Source organism: Panicum hallii, chromosome 8, assembly GCF_002211085.1.
Source record: "Panicum hallii strain FIL2 chromosome 8, PHallii_v3.1, whole genome shotgun sequence".
In the NCBI taxonomy this organism is placed as follows: Eukaryota; Viridiplantae; Streptophyta; class Magnoliopsida; order Poales; family Poaceae; genus Panicum; species Panicum hallii.
The window spans coordinates 42916355-42935327 of NC_038049.1; the positions used below are offsets into that span (position 1 = coordinate 42916355).

An 18973-nucleotide genomic window follows, 5' to 3' on the forward strand; every position below is an offset into this window, starting at 1 on the left:
ATATAGAAACTTAATAGAAAAATATGATTAAGTTTTACTTCATCTTTATAAATATAAATTAAATCGAGTTAATTCTAATATTGGGTATTTATTTCTAATATCCTTTAGATGTGTTTCGTAGTTAAAATAAATCCAACTTATAGTTTCATTTCTGTTATAATATAAATCTTTTGATAGTTATGACTTCACAACTTTTCAACCACACCTTCATTTTTAGCATTTCTTGCGCTCTGACGATCGTAATGATGAGCCCTACCCTTTATTGTGCTCTTTTAACGCTTTTCTTCTGTTTGCTGTGATGTTCTTAGTTGTATCTTGATTGTTTGTTCTATATTTGTGCCGATTCTTATTGCGGGTAGAAGGAACATGGTTCGAGAGTTGAAGATTAATAGTTGCAAGAATAAGTATTGAAGACTCTAAGAAACTACTCTTTGGAATAAAGGCAAGTATTTTCCTTAATCATACTTTCATCCTAATAACGTTAATTTATTTCTATGTATGCAAGTATTAATATGAATTAATATGATGGGGTCTATTTATTTGTTATCTATATCCTTGATGCTAGATTTTTATCTTTATTGCTAGGTAGTATGCTTAGCTACTGTATTTTGATTATGGCTGGTTTAATGATGATGAATAATACTGAAACAACTGCTTACTACTCTTCCATGGATCAATTGGCTTGTTTAATGATCATGATCAATTAAACTATGGAGCAACCACCCATGATAATAGTGCAACCATAAGAATCAATGGGCTCTGACCTTGACTAATTAATTAGATATCTCTAGTTTGTTTGTTAGTAGTCGTTCTTACGCAGGAGGCGCAGAGTCTAGCAGCCGCAGCATGCCGAGAAATTGGCAGTGCCATGAGGGCGAGGTGGCCTCACAGTAAGTGTGGGCCGATGGAGTGGTGACCAGAAAGGGAAAAAAAGAGTGGGCCGGTGGAGAGAAAAGGAGAAAGGAAAAAAAGGAAGAATAGATAGAAAAGAAAAAAGAAATAAAAGAAAATAAATTTTTTTCATCAAGAGAAAATAAATAAGCTCTATAAATTGACGATAAATTTCATAAAAAACCGAATAATTTTTGAAGAACCCTAAATGATGGGTAAACGAGATACATCCAAATTGAAAATTTTGGGGTGTGACAGTGTTAGATGGTGAAATAAAAGAACAACAAGAGTGGTAGATAAATCATAACTATGTGTTTTCAAGAACAAGATAATGAATTAATGTTATAGTTTCCCCCCTTCATTTTCTGTCACCGGGGCCTCGAAGTTTGTTACTTACTTCATCATATATATTCCCTTGGGAGTTGCACAGGGAAATAAATGGGGCACTAGGCATCGTGCAAAGAGGAATGGTCGTCTTGTAACGTTCAGATCCAATCTTGTTACTCAGCACTCAAGAGTTACTCATCAGTCAGGTCCGATCTTCTTCTCTCTTCAACAGTCACATGCAAGAATAAACGTTCAGATCACGTACCTACCAAAGTAACAGCCAGAAAGCCCTAGAGATAGTCATCACTACTCTAAACCAGAAAATATATACTACTAAAGTTTTCAGACTAAACTAAACTAGACAATTGAAAACGATCGATATGAAGAGCTGCAGTCTCCTCTGACGGTTATTGCAGCCGTCCATCTGTTGCATTGTTTTTTTTCTGTGGTGGCTGTGGCTATGATTTAGCACGCCTTTAATTTATAGTTTGCAAAATTACATTTCTTTTTTTTTTTTGGTTTAGATGTGTAATAGGGCAGATCCGCGTGCGTGTGGGTGCGAGTACATATATATAGTCTGTGGGTGTGACTTGTGAGCACATGTGTGTGTGTGTCTGACTTGCTTGTATTTTTTTCCAGGAAGACTTGCTTGTATTAAAAAAGATACATGTGTAAGTGCGAGCATGTGCACATTCTAATGCAGCTCTTGGTTTAATTTAAACAATAGTGCATGCCAAGATTAACTCATCAAGCAATGGTAAGATCCGATCCGATTAGTAATGCTAACCACGCCATTTCTTAGTCATGTGTCCCTGGCCATGCATGCAGATGGAGCACTTTGTTTAAGCAAAGTCTAGGAAAAATAAACATCATGTGCTACTGGCTGGATCCGATCAGATAGTAGGCCAATAGATGATACCCCTAGCCAGTCAAACTAATAAGCAAAAAATAAAAATAAGACCATCCAGAAAAAAACTGATAAAGAACAGGCAAGATGAATAAAATTAAGAATTGTGGGTTGGTAGGGTGACACACAATTAATTGCGTGATATCGGTCAATGCTACCAAGGATAGACGCACATGACTCGGACCATTATTATTATCTTGTTCTGCGTTTAAGTTAGGCCTCAAAAAAAATTCTTTGTTGTGCCGTAATTTGAACGTCATTACCATGGAGATATTTGCTGGTTATGGTTAGATGTTTAGGAGCATGCTCTGTAATGGTCCATTATGAATCAAGACCTTAAAGTCATATTGTTTCTCATTATTGGTTTTGGCAAAGACTAATAAGGGCCAAATAGTTCCTGCTCAGTGCAGTTCCAATAGTGAATTAAGTTTTCTTTATCTGAAGAATGTGTTGTTTCTTCCGGCCGCCTATCTGATCTTGTCGTGTGTTCATGTTTGCAGTTTATTTTTGCATTTCTGTCTACTGTATAATGTCTAGGAAGTGTTATGTCCTGCGGTACGTACAAGTACACCACTTCCGTCAAGTCAATTGAGGAGATTTTACTGTCTCTATAGCTTGAAATGGCGATACCGATTCTGAATTTTTCTCCCCTGCCCTCAAAGTCAACTGTTACTTCCACTTGAGCAGATTCCCTTGGATGGTTACATGCACGGCACATTCAGACACATGTGACAATGAACGTTCATATCTCAGTGCAAGAAAAAAGATAATGGAATTGTCAGTCTGAGATCGGATCACGTGCTTTGTCAACGCAACTTTGCAACGTTCATATCACATATACCTAGACAGTGCAAGAAACAAAGCCTTGCATGACCGGCATCCCAAACAAAGGCAATACATGCTACTAAAGTAGTTACACTGCAGAGCAAAGTCGTAGATCAGACAAAGGTGCAAACGATGAAGACACGGAGAGTTCTCACGGCCATTACCATGGCAGTCATTGCCTTCTTCTTCTCCGCCACGCCCCTACCGGTGGCTGCATCGGTCGTAGAGCATACCTTTGTTGTAAGAATGACACCCTTCTATCGCTTTGATTTGACCCTTTTTCTGAATACTATTCGCATATAATCATCATCCGTAGTGAATATGATCAAGGGCCAATGACAGTGCACATATCCATGCTTGATTTTGTTGGAACATGTATATGCTCGCAGGTAAGCCAGATGAATGTGACACGGTTGTGCAAGGAGACACTGGTCACTGTTGTGAACGGGCAGCTCCCGGGGCCAGTGATAGATGTTACTGAAGGGGATTCGGTGGTCGTTCATGTCGTCAACAAGTCACCCTCCAACATAACAATCCATTGGTAATCAATTATGTACCTAATCAATTACTACGCTAATTCCTTTGTTCCAGCGAAAGTAAGGGCACCTATGATCTTATCACACTTAACCAATATGGTTTTTTAAGGGAATTGTTTTGGATCCAATTGGTTTATTATGTGCTCGGAACCTAGTGTTGATTCAATGCAAGAACCAATGATCACGATTGAAAAATAACTTATTTTCCAGCTCTTGGAAATAGTAGATTTGGTTTCATACATGTGTTTGGAATATTTATTTTGTGACATCGATCTCATGAAGGCATGGAGTGAAGCAATGGATGAACTGTTGGGCAGATGGGGTGCCGATGATTACCCAATACCCTATCCAACCGAACCACAACTTCACCTACCAGCTCAATATCACTGGGCAAGAAGGCACCTTGTGGTGGCATGCTCATGTTCCCGGCCTCCGAGCAACGCTGCATGGTGCCTTCATCATTCGGCCAAGACATGGAGCAAGTTCGTATCCATTTCCAAAGCCGCATAAGGAGATTCCCATCATCATAGGTTTGTGAATTATTTGGCATTGTATTGATTATAAATCTGCATTTGAATTTCGGACCGCTTGTGGAAAGAAATAAGATGTTCTATATATGAATTGAACTATTTTCAATTTTTCATGGTTGAACAACTAGCGAGTAATTTTGCAGAAGGTTGGGCCTGAACTGTGGCTGTTGTGATTTTGGTAATGGCAGGGGACTGGTGGCAGATGGATCTTGCACTGCTGGAGAAGCACTTTAAGAAAGAAATTGTTGATGATCTACCTGTTGCAGCCACAATAAACGGCAAGATAGGAGATCTCTACAATTGTTCCGGTAATTAAAGTTGCATTCCATTGATCTAACGATGGAAGCTGTATGACTAAATTTAAAAGCAGAGTTCATTTTCCATATAACCCTGTATGATGAATCTCACTAGTTCACAGAAATATTCATTAGCATAAAAATCCAGATGTGTATACTCGTATATTATTAGTAAACATCTTCTTTCTCGTTACAAGGACGCATCGTTATGCATGTACACCACACCCACACACCTGACTAGTGCGCACCTATATATCTCTCTAGCTTGTTTTATAATTATCTCTCTACAGACTTTTTCTTTGGCAAGTTTGGGTGATAATTCCTTTTGGTATCCTTATTAACTGTTACTTCAACTTTGCAGGGGCAGTGGAAGATGGCTATGTGCTCGACGTGGAGCCTGGCAAGACATACCTTCTAAGAATAATCAATGCTGTTCTTTTCTCCGAGTACTACCTCAAGGTCGCCGGGCACAAGTTCACGGTAGTTGCCGCCGACGCCAACTACGTCAACCCCTACACCACGGATGTCATCGCAGTCGCGCCAGGCGAGACGGTGGACGCGCTCATGGTAGCTGATGCGCCCCAAGGTAGATACTACATGGTCGGTCTGCCAAACCAAGCGCCATTGCCTGACCCGCAGATCCCGGTCTTCATCACGAGAGGGATGGTGAGTTACAAGTCTGACAACAACCATGGCGAAGAAGAAGGAGATCCATCCAACGATGTCCCTATGGTGCCTGAGATGCCTGACCAGCACGACACCACAACCTCCTTCTATTTCCACGGCAACCTGACTAGCCTGCATCGACCTCAGCGGACGAAGGTGCCAGTGCAAGTTGATGAGCACATGTTTATCACGCTTGGCTTGGGCTCCTTCTGCCCCCATGGCCGGTCCTGTGAGAAGCGCTGGAGAGGGAAGTCCATGGGAGCAGCGACCATGAACAATGTCTCTTTCCAGCTTTCCGCAGATATGGCAGTGCCACTGCTCGATGCACAATACTACCATTGCAATAGCACAAGCAGCAGCGGTGATGGCATCAAGTTGTACACGCTGCCGGACAATCCACCGAGACCATTCGATTTCACCAACCCGGCCTTGACCCCGGATGGCTCTGAAGCTGCGCTGCTGCAGAGGACAATAAGGGCGACAGCGGTACGGCGGTTCCGGTATGGCACCGTGGTGGACATGGTGTTCCAAAGCACATCGCTGTTGCAGACTGACTCCAACCCAATGCATCTACATGGGCATGACATGTTTGTGCTCGCGCAAGGACGTGGGAACTACAATGCGTCAAGGGACGTGGCGAGCTACAACTTGGTGGATCCACCGATGAAAAACACTGTGCTCGTCCCTAGGATCGGGTGGGTGGCCATCCGATTTGTCGCGGACAATCCAGGTACGCAGGCTAGGTACACTTCAGCTAGGATTTCACTTTTTTCAAGAAAAAATTAGAAAAGAATAGGTGGATTATGATATTTTTCAGTAGATTTGTCAAAAGTGCACGTGAAATTTGAAACTCTTAGAGTTAGGCACAAATAAATCCACCGCTGAAAATGAAAACTGTAGGATGCGGAATCTTGGTTCACTTTACCTATTTACAAAGTACCAATATATATGTTAAAACTAAATTCTTCAATGCTCACAATCATGTTTACATAAAAATATAAAGCCCAATAGATATTTAAGTCCTCGCATAATTTTAGTGGTTTTATTTAGACATATGTACCTATATTAATTCTAATGGTTTTCTTTATTTGATGTAACACCTTGGGATATGATTGTTCATCTTGTTTTTTGTACAGGGGTGTGGTTCATGCATTGCCACTATGAATTTCATTTGATGATGGGTATGGCTGCAGTGTTCATTATAGAGGATGGCCCAACAGTAGACTCTATTCTTCCTCCACCGCCTCTTAACCATCCGAAGTGCGGTCATGTCAACAGCCTCAAGGCGAATGAATTATACTTGTTGGACAATAAAGTTGTGTCTCCAGCATAATTACCGATTATGACAGGGACAGCTTACTTGAAATAAGGCTGATGTATTCAAATGTAATCCATATATCTATTGTTATAAAATCTTTCGCTTCATAATGTTTACTTAAATTTATGTTACACCTCCAAAATATTTAATTTGTGGGTGTGAGTAATTAGGTGCTAATAAAATTTGACCAACTAAAATTGCTTATTGCATTCAATCAACTAGTCTTTCCTTGTTAATAGCCTTTCGTGTCATATTATTTCTACTCTGGGTACCAACCATAAGTGTACTCACTTTTGCTATAACTGCTGCTCAGAATAAGAAGTTGATGTGAAGTTTTCTGAAGATGATGCTAAGTTTTAGGTGTCTACACCCCCGGTCGATTGCCTGTGAAGTTTGAAGACTTTGTTTCCAGCTATATATCTATGATAGACTTTAAGTCGCTGTAATTCTATTATTCACTTATGAAGTCCCTATATGTATGAAACTTAATCTCAACATACATATAATTATACATTCAGTATAGTCCTTAAAACCAAGTGTGACAATTTAGAACATATTATATTTTGCCATAAAATTTAGCACGATAGTGTTAGAATGCAAGACATGTAAATACCTTAACCCCACAAATCAATATGTGATACAAGCGGAAATAATCTACCCAACCATTAAATAAAACAAGAAAACCAACAGAAACAAAGATTACTGTGCTAAAGAGCTAAATTTACAAACAATTTCAAAAATAAAGAACAATTAGATATAGAATTCAACAATCTAGACACGCATGACAAACAATAACTGGTTGTAGAGGAGTTTCAAAACCTGCATTCTAAATATGATATGGTGATTTGGAATTTTAGTTTCTACGAAGCCAATCACATAACTGTTTGGTGATTCAAACAGGTTATGGCGCACCATGATACAATACCGGTTACGATAACCGGGAGCGAAACCCCTTTGCATGCACACCATTTGCGAAACTGAGAGTACTGATGCCCCATTAGCATCATTTCCGGGTGCTTGTTCCCGGTTCATTTTCCTTTAATTTAAGTGGTTCTCCGAACGGAAGTAATGCTTCTTCTCTGGTAGTACCCTCACAGCATCAGCAGCAATGCGCTGGAATTTCACCTAGTCAGACGCTGTTCACATGGCATCTACACAATAAATCTCACATGAGAGTACTTGCAAGTTGTTGCTAGCATACTTGAACGTCAAATGTACATAAATGCTAGCCTCACGATCTGCACACAAATCCAGTGAAGCAGTAACTTGACCGCTACTACACAGTCATCAAGAACCGATCACATATTTGTTTACAGGAAGTCTGACCATGCACATGCAGCTCTTTGTTTGAATAAATTCTATGCCCAAACAAACATCAATTGGTAGTAAAAGATTCAATCAACGCCTAATTCTTAGACTAGCCCTTGGGCACTGTATAATATTCATCAAGTAGGATCTTCAAGGGACATGGCATAGAGTTAGGGGGGGTGGGGGTGGGGGGCCTGCTTCACCATGATGGCCTCCCTGGCCGCACTTGTCGGCACAAGTGAGTGCTTCATCAATCAACCTGTCCAATTACGCGCTCTGAAGCATCTCCTTTGAGGCTTTGACCACTGATTCCCACCGGGCAACGGTGCTGGCTGAGGCGCAGGACCCGTTTGTCAGCTTCACCGTAGCTGGTTTCTTAACTCCCAGAGCTTGAGCTCGTCGCCACCACCATAACCGGCCTCCGCTGCCAGCTCAATAGCTGTGTCGCCAGGCTAGTCTCAACTTTTAACTATGGAGGATTTCTCTAGGAGGCTTAGGCCGAAATTACATATCCACATATATCTGAAAAAGAAAACAGTTTGGCTGGGCCATGACTTCATTGGTCGTGGGTCCACCGACCTGTTAGTGGTACGGGCACTAGCAGCAAGATTAGGATTATTATTACATCGTCCCCAAGGGTATGCGTAGACACAGGTATGCCTTCAGCCTTTTATGTTGTCTTGAGAGGAGCATGAGACTGACACCCAAATGGTTATTTAGACTGTATACGTGAAAATTAAGGTGTTTACATTTCATCTCGAAGTGCATTCATTATATTATCAATAAGCACTAACAACTAGTGGTCCAACATAACCTTTTAGAATACATTCACGCGTGACGATTCACTTTTCTTAGTTTTCAGATAGCATTCATCTGGCGTGGGATTATCGGCATGGCCGCATGTCGGGAAGTCCACCGGCGGTGGAGGGAGGGACGTGTCCACTGTTGGCCCATCCTCTACGATAAACACTGCCGCCATGCCCATTGATAAATGAAATTCAAAGTGGCAATGCATGAACCATACACCTGTGTAACATATAAGACAAGGCATTAGATATGGTGTGATGGTACTGTTTGTTTATTGGGATGTGCATGTGTACAGTTTTGAGTTCAAGAATTTTTCATGTTCATGTAGACCCGAGGCCTTGACATAAGCTAGACTATCAAATTCATGGATGGACACGTAATTATAGTGCTGTGAATGAGATCTAAATGTCACATGTAAGATAGCTACTTACGGATCAACCAGCTAAACTGATGAGAGAGTTTTTTGTTTAATTTCTAATGAATTTGTTCCATTATAGGAAAATCATGTACGCACCTGGATTATCTGCGATGAATCGAACAGCGACCCACCCGAGCCTTGGGACGAGCACGGTGTTCACCATAGGCGGATCAACCAGGTTGTACTTCGCCACATCCCTCTCCGCCTCGTAGTTTCCGAAACCTTGAGCAAGCACGTACATGTCATGGCCGTGCAGGTGCATCGGGTTTGATTCAGCCTGCATCAGTGCAGTGCCCTGGAACACCAACTCTACCGTGGTGCCATGCCGGAATCGCCGGGCCACCATTGTCTTGGACGACGTCATCTCCAGCTGAGCCGCCTTGGGTCCATACGGGATCAAGGCAGGGTCAGTGAAGTTGTACACCCTTGGTGGCCTGTCAGGCAGTTCATGCAGGGTCTCCACGCTGCTGCCGTGGTAGTACTGTGCTTCTAACAATGGGGTCATCGCCGCAGGGAGCTCGAAGGAGACGTTGTTCATGGTGGCCACGAGCATGAACTCCTCCTCATTGCCCTCGCCCCTCTTGCAGAATTTGCCTCGGCGGCAGACCGATCCCAGGCCGAGCGTGATGAAAATGCGCTCATCGACTTGCGCCGGCACCGCCGGCAGGCGCAGGGGGTGCTGCAGGCTTCTCAGGTTCCCGTGGAAGTAGAACGATGTCGACGCATCGTGGTTGTCAGGCATCTCAGGAGCCACCGGCACGTCACCAGCTGGACTTCCTCTTCCTCCTTGACCACGATATGAGCTCAGCGCCACCGTGCCATTTCTGGGGCTGTGGTTGTCATCATACTTCACCGTGCCTCTCGCGACCAACACTGGGCTCTGGAAGTCAGGCTTTGGCGGCTGGCTCGGCAGGGCTACCATGTAGTAGCTGCCGGGGGGCGCGTCAGTGACTACTAGGGCGTCTATCGTCTCCCCAGGCGCGATGGCGATAACGTCCGTGGTGTAGGGTTTGACATAGTTGGCACCAGCCGCAACAACCGTGAACTTGTGCCCGGCGATCTTGAAATAGTACTCGGAGTAGAGCGCCGCATTGATCACCCGTAGTAGGTAGGTTCTACCGGGCTCAACGTCCAGCACGTAACCATCTTCCACAACACCTTCAGAGTTGAATTGGAGCACATACATCAATTAGTAAAACAGAAGATATAGATCTCTTTAGTTTACAGCCCCTTGAGAGGCACAAGGATATCTCTTTATTAATTTACGGCAGAAAAAAAGGTTTGTACCCAGTGTGATGAAGTGCCTCTCATGTTATGAAAATACAGGGGCCGGGACCTCATGATGGTGGTAAAAAAACTCTAGTAAAAGGAATGCGTAGCTTTTTCCACATGGACATATATCCAGCATTATGATTACCTGAGCAGTTGTAGAGATCTCCAAGCTTGCCATTGATTGTGGATGCACTGAAGAAATGATCATTTACAAAATACCGTAAGTCCATGTCCAGCTCTTCAAGGTTCACCTCCCACCACTCCCCTGCCATTACGAAGATACACAAACATCAGTTGAGCTAGAACCTTGTGCCGAAACACCGCGCCTCTGCTCGCAGTTGTGCAACATACTAAAAAGTCGACAATACCTTAGCTCCCATAGAAACCTGACCTTACATCACGTGTAAATTGGCCACATGCTCATATCTTAGAGAATATGTAAGACGGCAGATAATTCACAAACCTATAATGATAGGGATCTCTCTGTGGGGCTTGGTAAATGGATACACGCTTGGTCCATGTCTTGGCCTGATGACAATGGCACCGTGCACAGTTGCGCGCAAGCAGGGGATATGAGCATGCCACCACAGGGTGCCTTCCTGCCCAGAAACGTCGAACCGGTAGGTGAAGTTCTGGTTCGGGAGGATGGGGTATTGAGTTATCATTGGCACCCCATCAGCCCAACAGTTGAGCCGCTGCTTCACTCCATGCCTACAGGAGACAATATATTCTAAAGGAAATATGATTGGGAAAGCAATTAATACAATTATATAGTCTACACAATTTCACACAGCTATATATATAGAACATACATATGTATTTGATATATGCAACAATAATACAATATGACGACATGTGATGCTATATATATTGCATTTAGGAAAAAGTGTATTTTTCATCCCTGAAGCATTACAAAAATATGGCATTCATCCCTCATGTTTCATTTGGTGCAAATCAACCCCTTAACTAACTAAACTGGTGCATTTATCATCCCCACCTTAATTTAACAATGGTTTAATGCTATCTAATGGCGGTTTATGTCACGCAATAATTTCACTAATTCATGCTTAGCGATGTAACATGCTGAGTTGAAGATGTAGTGCAAAAAAACCAGTGAATCCTCTAAATTGGGTAGCCGGTAAAAGTTTTATCCAAAAAAATTAACGGAATCGATTCACATCGAACTACTATAGCGATTGACTTAACATTAAATGTGGTTAGATAATGATTAGTAAGTTAATTACATGGCCTAAATAAATATTATATGATACTAAACCATTATTAAATTAAGATGGGAATGATAAATGCATAGTTTAGTTAGTTAAGGGATTGATTTGCACCAAATAAAATATGAGGGACGAATGTCACACTTTTGCAATACTTGAGGGATGAAAAATAAACAGCAAATCCACAAATATAAATAAATTCAATACATGGGCAATCCATAATTAATAAATTTCCTGCATTATTGTTATGAAGTCTTATTAAAATCACTAGATCTATCTCCTTTCTCTCCGGTGATACTTAGCGAACTAGAGCTGCTTTAAAACTGTAGACTGCAAATATAGTTATCTCAATGTTGCTTGCTTTTCCACTAAATCATATTCTCCCCATTCATCTACCTGTTAGAACAATCGGTCACCCATGTACTCCGTTTGTTCATTCCTCTTATCTACTACGTGTTCAACCATACGATCCGTGTGTAGAGATAAATATAGGAACTAGGGAGTAAGTTTTTGTTTTGTCTTATGTTTCGAAGGGATAAGTAGGATAGGTATGCTTGAATTGAATTGTTTCCAACAATAAGATAATTTGGACATAGAGACACATATTTTGCTTTCTGTAAGAATTTCTAGGCTATTTCTCTTTATTTTTCTAACCACCTTGGTAGGAATATCAATCTATTTAGTAAACAAGGGATGTTATGTATTACCAATGGATTGTCATATTGTAGGGTGACTTGTTGACGACATGAACCACCACTGAATCCCCTTCGGTGACATTGATCACTGGACCCGGCAGCTGCCCATTCACCACGGTGACCAGCGTTTCCTTGCACAAGTGTGTCATATTCACCTGGCTCACCTACATACACCACATATTCTCCACCATATTAAAACAAGCAAGCAAATATACAATCCTTTTGCATTCCTTGTTCAAAATCTGCAAAGGATCGATGCTGCTCTTCTGTGTGCAGAAAGGATCAACTATGAAGATCAAAGCCTTGGGGAGGAGCATTATGCTTACAACAAAGGTGTTCTCGACGATGCCTGCAATTGCCGGGGGTAGAACCATATCAGTGAGGAAGAAGATGACAGCGGCGGCAATTGCTGGGGCTGCATCAGCGATGCTCCGGCGCTTCTTCATTATTCGCAGCTTTGTTTGGCTTGGTTTGCTCTGCGATGTGCCTCTGATCTGTGTAGTAGTATATATGTCAGGCTCTTGAATCTTGGTAGGTATCTCATCCCAACATTGGGATTTGTCTGCTGCATTGACCTAGAAGAATGTGCCCCCATCGTTGGCGTTGCATGTGGGATGTGTCCTTTCGCATTGACCAAGGACAAGGTGCCAAGGATCTGGTCCTTTCATGTTTCTTATATTTTTTTTCATGCAAAGCCATAGGATTACTTTTTACAATGAATCTCTTATGTTTTTTCTGCCCGTTAGTTGCCAAGGCATGTTCCATGTTCTTAATACATCTTCAAGGGTTGGCATAGACGTGCATGACGTAATTTCTTACTAGAGCAATTAAAGAGATCTCCGAGCTTGCCGTTGGCTGTGGATGCACTGCGGAAAAAATATGATTAACGAAACTGTTAGCAAGGCTGTTAGGAGAGAGACCGATTCTCTCGGTTCTGTTACATCTAGCGCCTAGTCTTCGGCACGCTCTCGCTGTCCGCTTCTGATGGCCACGCATGCTGCCTGTGTACATGTATAAAACCTATACTAAGATAATGAATACAACTGCCGATCGATTCTCCATCTCTTTTATGGTATGAGCTTAGTCTCGATCCTATTCTCACGCCATGGCTTCTAGCCCTTCTTCCTCCGACGCCTCTGCTGCTTAGGATCTCAACCCCTTCCACGCTCCTGCTCCTGCACCCATCGCCGCCTCCACGGTCCAGCTCGTCAACATCCGCTCCCATGTGCTGGAGATCTTGGATCTTCAAGACTCCAACTACTCCGCCTGGAGCACCTTCTTTGAGCTGACGTTCCAGAAGTTCGGCATCATGGACCATGTCGACGATCACGCGCGCATCTATGATGTTGAGTGGACTCAGATCGACCACTGCATCGTCTCGTGGCTCTACACCACCCTGACCACGGATCTTCGCACCATGGTCTTCAAGGGCCGCACCACCGCCTACTCTCTGTGGCAATCGATCTGCGGCCTCTTCCTGAACAACGCCATGCAGCATGCTGTGTTCACCCTTCAAGACTTTCACAGTCTATACCAGGGGGACATGAGTGTCTCCGAGTACTGCGGCAAGCTCAAGAAACTTGCCAACACTCTCAACGACGTTGGCCACCCTATCTCCGACATGGAACTTGTCGTCAACATGTTGCGCGGCGTCAACTCTAAATTTTGCTCTTCTCTCGGCGTCATTGGTACTATGAACCCTCCACTAACATTCCTGTACGTGCATTCCTTCCTTCTTCAGGAAGAACAGTACCTGGAACGTACTCACAAGATGGAGGCCTCCACTACTCTTGTCGCTGCCGGTTCTTCATCGGCCACCGGCGGCCAGTACAAGCAGGCATCATCGACAACCTCTACGCCAGCCACGTTCTCCCCATCCAAGTCCGGCTCTGACCGCATAAAGAAGCGCAAGCAGTCAGATTGCCGGAACCGCAATAACTCTGGCACCGCCGCGCCCCAGCAGCCGGCTGGCCAGCCCTTCCCGTCGTGGGGGCTGGCATACAATCCCTGGACGGGCGTTGTCCAAGCTTGGCCCATGCCACAATGGCGCTCCCCGCCCACTGGTGTCCTCGGCTCGTCCCGGCGCTCCTGCTCCACATGCCATGATGGCGTCCAACGCCGGCTCGGCTTTCCCTGGCATGATCCAGCAGGGATAGGTCGCGCCGCCCGAGCTCCTCGCCACCATCAACGGGCAGCCCTCCCAAGAAGGTGCTCCAGGCAGAGTAGTTGGAGTCTTGAAGATCCAAGATCTCCGGCACATGGGAGCGGATGTTGACGAGCTGGATCATGGAGGCGGCGACGGGCGCAGGAGCAGGAGCGTGGAAGGGGTTGAGATCCTGAGCAGCAAAGGCGTCGGAGGAAGAAGGGCTAGAAGCCATGGCGTGAGAATAGGATCGAGACTAAGCTGATACCATGAAAGAGATGGAGAATCAATCGGCAATTGTATTTATCATCTCAGTACAGGTTTTATACATGTACACAGACAGCATGCGTGGCCATCAGAAGGGGACGGTGAGAGCATGCTGAAGACTAGGCGCTAGATGTAACAGAACCGAGAGAATCAATCTCTCTCCTAACAGCCTCGCTAACTGATGGCCACGCATGCTGCCTGTATACATGTATAAAACCTGTACTGAGATGATGAATACAACTGCCGATCAATTCTCCATCTCTTTCAGAAACCATCCATCATGTTCCTGGCCAGCTGTGCAAGGTACAGCGCCCACCAGTCAGCTGCCATTATCCGGACCATTCAGAAAAACAAGTTCGGCTCAGGAACTGGGGCCAACCATTTCAAATCTGTGCTAGTTAGTTGCACATTCAATATCATTCCCATAGGAACAGTACACTTTTGTCTGTTCCAAATGGAAGTCAGGGGTAGGATCTGGATCGGTGCAGATTTGGATATTCAGCTGAACATTGCCAGCACTCTGTGTTTTAACGCCGCGCCTTTGCATCGGTGGGGTGGGGGGTTGCGCTCTGGATTTTATTTTGCCACTTATATCATAAGGTCAAAAGGTTATTTGATGGGCACAGTATGAATATGAAGCCGCATGTCGAATTGAATGTCCGATACTGACAGATTTTTGGCACTAAACACCTGAACAAGCAGGCAAACACAGAAAGAACACCACTTCCAGGTCTTATTCAGCCTCTTTCAATACATGAACAAGCTTGGCAAGTGGTATCATTTTATCTCATTGAAGCATTATCACAATCAGCATGTTGTAGTGCTATAACTGTGGTGGTTGATAGGTTCTCTGCATTTTCCCATTAATTCCCAGTAAATATTCTTTCTTTTCACTGCACTATCAATTGCCAAAGCAGGTTACGTGAATCGGACATTCAGACTAAGTGGCTTCAGACGTCATATCTTCGCTTGTACCGTTTAATTTGGCAGGAACTCTGAAGCTCTACTAAACTCAACTATCCATCAGCACTAATTCTGATGATCCCCCGAACTGAAAGGCTAACAAAGTGGGTACAATATACTTCATATCACTCATCTGTAGGCATGAATCCTTTAGAATTAATCTTTGGTTGCAAGTCTCGGCAGCTGGGGGGGATTCAACTAGTGGAAGGACGACAGCGACTGTCATTGTGATCTGATCATGATCCAGTGTTCTCTGTGTATCGTCTTCGTAGTAGTAGAAGTTTGTCAGGTCCATGTGTGCTTCATAAAGTACTTACCCACCTGTCCTCCAATATGCATAAGTACATGCAGAACTGAAACTTCACGTATACAGATCGATATACTCTTAGGAACTGAAGCTTCAGTTCTCCATTGCTCCCATGGTCCAGTGAAGTGTGTTGGTGCAGCATTGGAACCAATCATCCTACATCATATCGCACCGCCGTTCGCATTGATCATGCTCATTCATGTTCGTCATCTTACCTTTTTTCTATGAGCGCAATTGTATGGGCTATTTTGCAGGTTCTTTTTATTCAGGCCCTGATTGTTTTAGCTTCTAGATTACAAACTGCAGCTTGCAGCAGCCTGCAAGTTGCAACAGTCCACAATATAAATGAGAGGTCTCATCTCAAATCTTCCATGGCGTCAATTTAGCGTTACATTTTAATTTTGTTTCGCGTCATTTTTTTAAATGTGTGTGTTTGCAATAAAAATGTGGTGTATATGTTCTAAGACCATAGAAAAAACAAAAAAAAAGACACTATATATATATATATTCCTCATGGTATGGTAATACACCTCCCTTATTCATCATACATGCAAGCACCAGCAAAATTCTTTATTTAACACCAACTCCCTGGACTACGACACCAACAATTAATCAAACATATGTAAGAACAACATCACAAACAATCACTACACAGACACCTCTCCACTCATGATCTCGGTGGTTTTCTTCCTGATGAGCTCCCACGCGCTTCGCACGTGCCTCTCCTCCTGCAGCGACGACCCCACCGCGAACCGCAGCACGAACTTGCCGCCGACCACGGTGTGCGCCAGGTACGCCTTCCCGGTCCTGTTCAGGCGCTCCATGAGCTCACGGTTAGCCGCCTCGGTGGCCTCCTCTGACATGCCAGTGTGGGGCTTGATCCTGAAGCACACGAGCGCGAAGTTCCTCGGCACGACGACCTCGAATCGGTCGTCGGCGCGCACGGATTCCTCGAACATCTTGGCCATGGCAACATCGCTGCGGATGTGCTCCTGGAGCCTGGTGGCGCCGTAGGTGCGCATGACCATCCAGAGCTTGAGCCCACGGAAGCGGCGGCCGACACCGACCTGCATGTCCTTGAGGTCGGTGACGGTGCCGGAGTCACTGGCGTCGTTCTTGAGGTACTCCGGGTTGGTCTCCAGGGAGCCGGTGAGGCGGTGCGTGTCGCGCACCCACAGGCAGGTGCAATCCAGGCACGTCATGAGCCACTTGTGCGGGCTCATGCTGATGGAGTCCACACGCTCCACACCGTTGAGGTGGTGCCGGAACTCCGGGCAGATGCACGCGCTACCGGCGTAGGCGGCGTCCACATGAACCCAGGCCTTGAACGGGGCGGCAACATCGGCGACGGCGCCAACCGGATCGACAGCGTTAGATGACGTGGTGCCAACCGTGGCGCAGATGTAGGTTGGCACAAGGCCAGCGTCCACGTCAGCCTGCATGACCTCTAGCAGCTTCGCGGGGTCGAGGGCGTAGTCCGTCTCCGGGCCGGTGGGGATCGACCTGATATTGGCTGGGTCGAAGCCGGCGAGGCGGCACGCCTTGAAGAAGGTGGAGTGGGTCTGGTCGGCGGCGTACACGGTGAGCCTCGTGATCCCGGCCACGCCGTTGGACCCGCTCCGGCGCAGCGCGGCGTCACGGGCAGCGACGAGCGTGACCAGCATCGCCTCGCTGGTCGTGCCGAGGATGACGCCACCGCCCGTGCCTCGGCCGGCGCTGGTGCGGTTCATGAAGCTGCCGGGCAGGCGCAGGAGCTGCGCGAGCCAGTCGAGCGCGAGGACCTCCATTTCGGTGGCCGCGGGGTTCGCCTGCCAGGTGAATCCGACGGTGTTCATCGCGGAGGCGATGAGCTCCCCGGCGATGGCCGCGGCGCTGTTGGTCGCCGGGAAGAAGGCGAAGAAGTTGGGGCTGGCCCAGTGGGTCATCCCCGGCACCACGGCCTCACGGAGCTCCTTCATAGCGATGTCGAACGGCGCGGAGGCGTTGGGTGGCGCGGACTGCAGCAGCCGGCTCAGGTAGCCCGGCTCGACGCCGGGGAGCACGGGCATGGACTCGACGGACTTGTAGTAGTCGTAGATGAAGTCGACGGACTTGTGGAGGTAGGAGCGGACGTCGTCGGCGTTGAGCGGCTGGAAGCCCTCGGCGTCGGCGGCGAACGCGTCGAAGGAGGCAGGGTTGCTGTCAAGGCTTCCCATGTCTGTGGATTGGCTGGTAGCTGATGACCTAGGTAGCTTGACGGCGCTGTGTAAGCAACAGGTGGCTGTTGCCTACCAAGCTCGAGTGAACTGAGAATCGAAAGCTCGAAGGTGTTGGTGCCATGGGGACTGGTTGGGGGTTTTATATAGTGTAGTAGGCATGTAGGATCGAACCGAGCCGATCCGCGGGGATTGGGAAGCGGCGTGGCGATCGAGATGCTGGACGGACTTGCCGCGTGAGCCTCGTGGAGCATGCATCATGGCTGGATCCGGCTGCGATGTGCTTGGCATCGTCGTCTATCCCTAGCTGTGACACAAGTGGAGCCGATAAGTTGACTGAGATCATGATGCATGATCCGTCATTAATGTGGCCCTTGTTTTCAATAACCCATGCTTGCATGGAGTAGTGTCAAGTGCTCATAGTATATCACCATCGAGTTGCAACTGCTGCATGCATGTGTCGCTCTGATGAGTCGATGATCATCAAGTGCTTATAGAGGTTTATCTCTGCAGAAAGTTCAGTTGACATACATCGTGGATCAGGACAGATCTGCATACAGGCGCTCATAATCAACGCTCCTCGAGGTGTAGAGAAAACGCATAGGTGGTAATGCTGGCATGCCAACGCACCCGATCGATCAGGCCAGTTTTGATTAGAGAAAAGCACGGGAATAGAAGAATGCCACAGCAAAACGAACCACACTAGGGAGGGGCACCGTGGTACCATTTACTAATGAGTCGCAGCAAACGTGGCCTACACTCCCGGGTACGACTACCGATGAGTCTCCGAGAAAATAGCAAAAAGGTTTGTCACCTTTGTGAGTGAAAACGTTTGCTAGGACTAAGTTTGCAATGAATTTGAGGAAGTCATAGTATTGTGTTTGTCAATACTATAACTTAGCATTGTCTGTCTAATAGGTCACAAGGATGCAGAGCAAGAGAAGCAACGTTTGCTAGGACTAAGTTTGCAATGAATTGGAGGAGGTGGTCTGACGGTTGAGGAAATGAATAGGTTTGGGTATTGGCTTTGTTCCATTCCTTGATTGAGGACTCAATAGACCGAAGGAGCATGTTTT

At 45.5% G+C, this 18973-nt stretch overlaps 3 protein-coding genes across 3 annotated transcripts; 1 reads left to right on the forward strand and 2 right to left on the reverse strand.

The window, feature by feature from the left end:
• Positions 1-2978: 2978 nt before the first annotated feature.
• On the forward strand, positions 2979-6418 carry LOC112902086 (laccase-15-like). The gene is made up of 6 exons (XM_025971001.1): positions 2979-3190; positions 3340-3491; positions 3769-4016; positions 4205-4324; positions 4674-5708; positions 6115-6418. Exons 1-6 carry the CDS (start codon positions 3083-3085, stop codon positions 6309-6311), a joined length of 1860 nt encoding a protein of 619 aa, XP_025826786.1. The 5' UTR covers positions 2979-3082; the 3' UTR covers positions 6312-6418.
• Positions 6419-8261: 1843 nt separating this feature from the next.
• On the reverse strand, positions 8262-12483 carry LOC112902854 (laccase-15-like). The gene is made up of 6 exons (XM_025972040.1): positions 12349-12483; positions 12035-12186; positions 10565-10812; positions 10247-10366; positions 8926-9987; positions 8262-8630 (listed from the first exon to the last, which is right to left on the reverse strand). The coding sequence occupies exons 1-6, from the start codon at positions 12466-12468 to the stop codon at positions 8422-8424; spliced, it is 1911 nt and encodes a 636-aa protein (XP_025827825.1). The 5' UTR covers positions 12469-12483; the 3' UTR covers positions 8262-8421.
• Positions 12484-16177: 3694 nt separating this feature from the next.
• Positions 16178-18000, reverse strand: LOC112902810 (tryptophan decarboxylase 1-like). Its single transcript, XM_025971989.1, has one exon. The coding sequence runs from the start codon at positions 17895-17897 to the stop codon at positions 16350-16352; it is 1548 nt and encodes a 515-aa protein (XP_025827774.1). The 5' UTR covers positions 17898-18000; the 3' UTR covers positions 16178-16349.
• Between the last annotated feature and the right edge of the window lie 973 nt (positions 18001-18973).

Excerpts from the sequence above, each read along its gene's own strand:
- LOC112902086 (XM_025971001.1), top strand. The coding sequence starts at position 3,083 with ATGAAGACACGGAGAGTTCTCACGGCCATTACCATGGCAGTCATTGCC. Across the intron at positions 4,017-4,204 it reads GGAGATTCCCATCATCATAG|GGGACTGGTGGCAGATGGAT; the intron begins GTTTGTGAATTA and ends TGGTAATGGCAG. Across the intron at positions 5,709-6,114 it reads ATTTGTCGCGGACAATCCAG|GGGTGTGGTTCATGCATTGC; the intron begins GTACGCAGGCTA and ends TTTTTTGTACAG.
- LOC112902854 (XM_025972040.1), bottom strand. The coding sequence starts at position 12,468 with ATGAAGAAGCGCCGGAGCATCGCTGATGCAGCCCCAGCAATTGCCGCC. Across the intron at positions 10,367-10,564 it reads AGAGATCCCTATCATTATAG|GGGAGTGGTGGGAGGTGAAC; the intron begins GTTTGTGAATTA and ends TCGTAATGGCAG. Across the intron at positions 9,988-10,246 it reads AGATCTCTACAACTGCTCAG|GTGTTGTGGAAGATGGTTAC; the intron begins GTAATCATAATG and ends TCAACTCTGAAG.
- LOC112902810 (XM_025971989.1), bottom strand. The coding sequence starts at position 17,897 with ATGGGAAGCCTTGACAGCAACCCTGCCTCCTTCGACGCGTTCGCCGCC.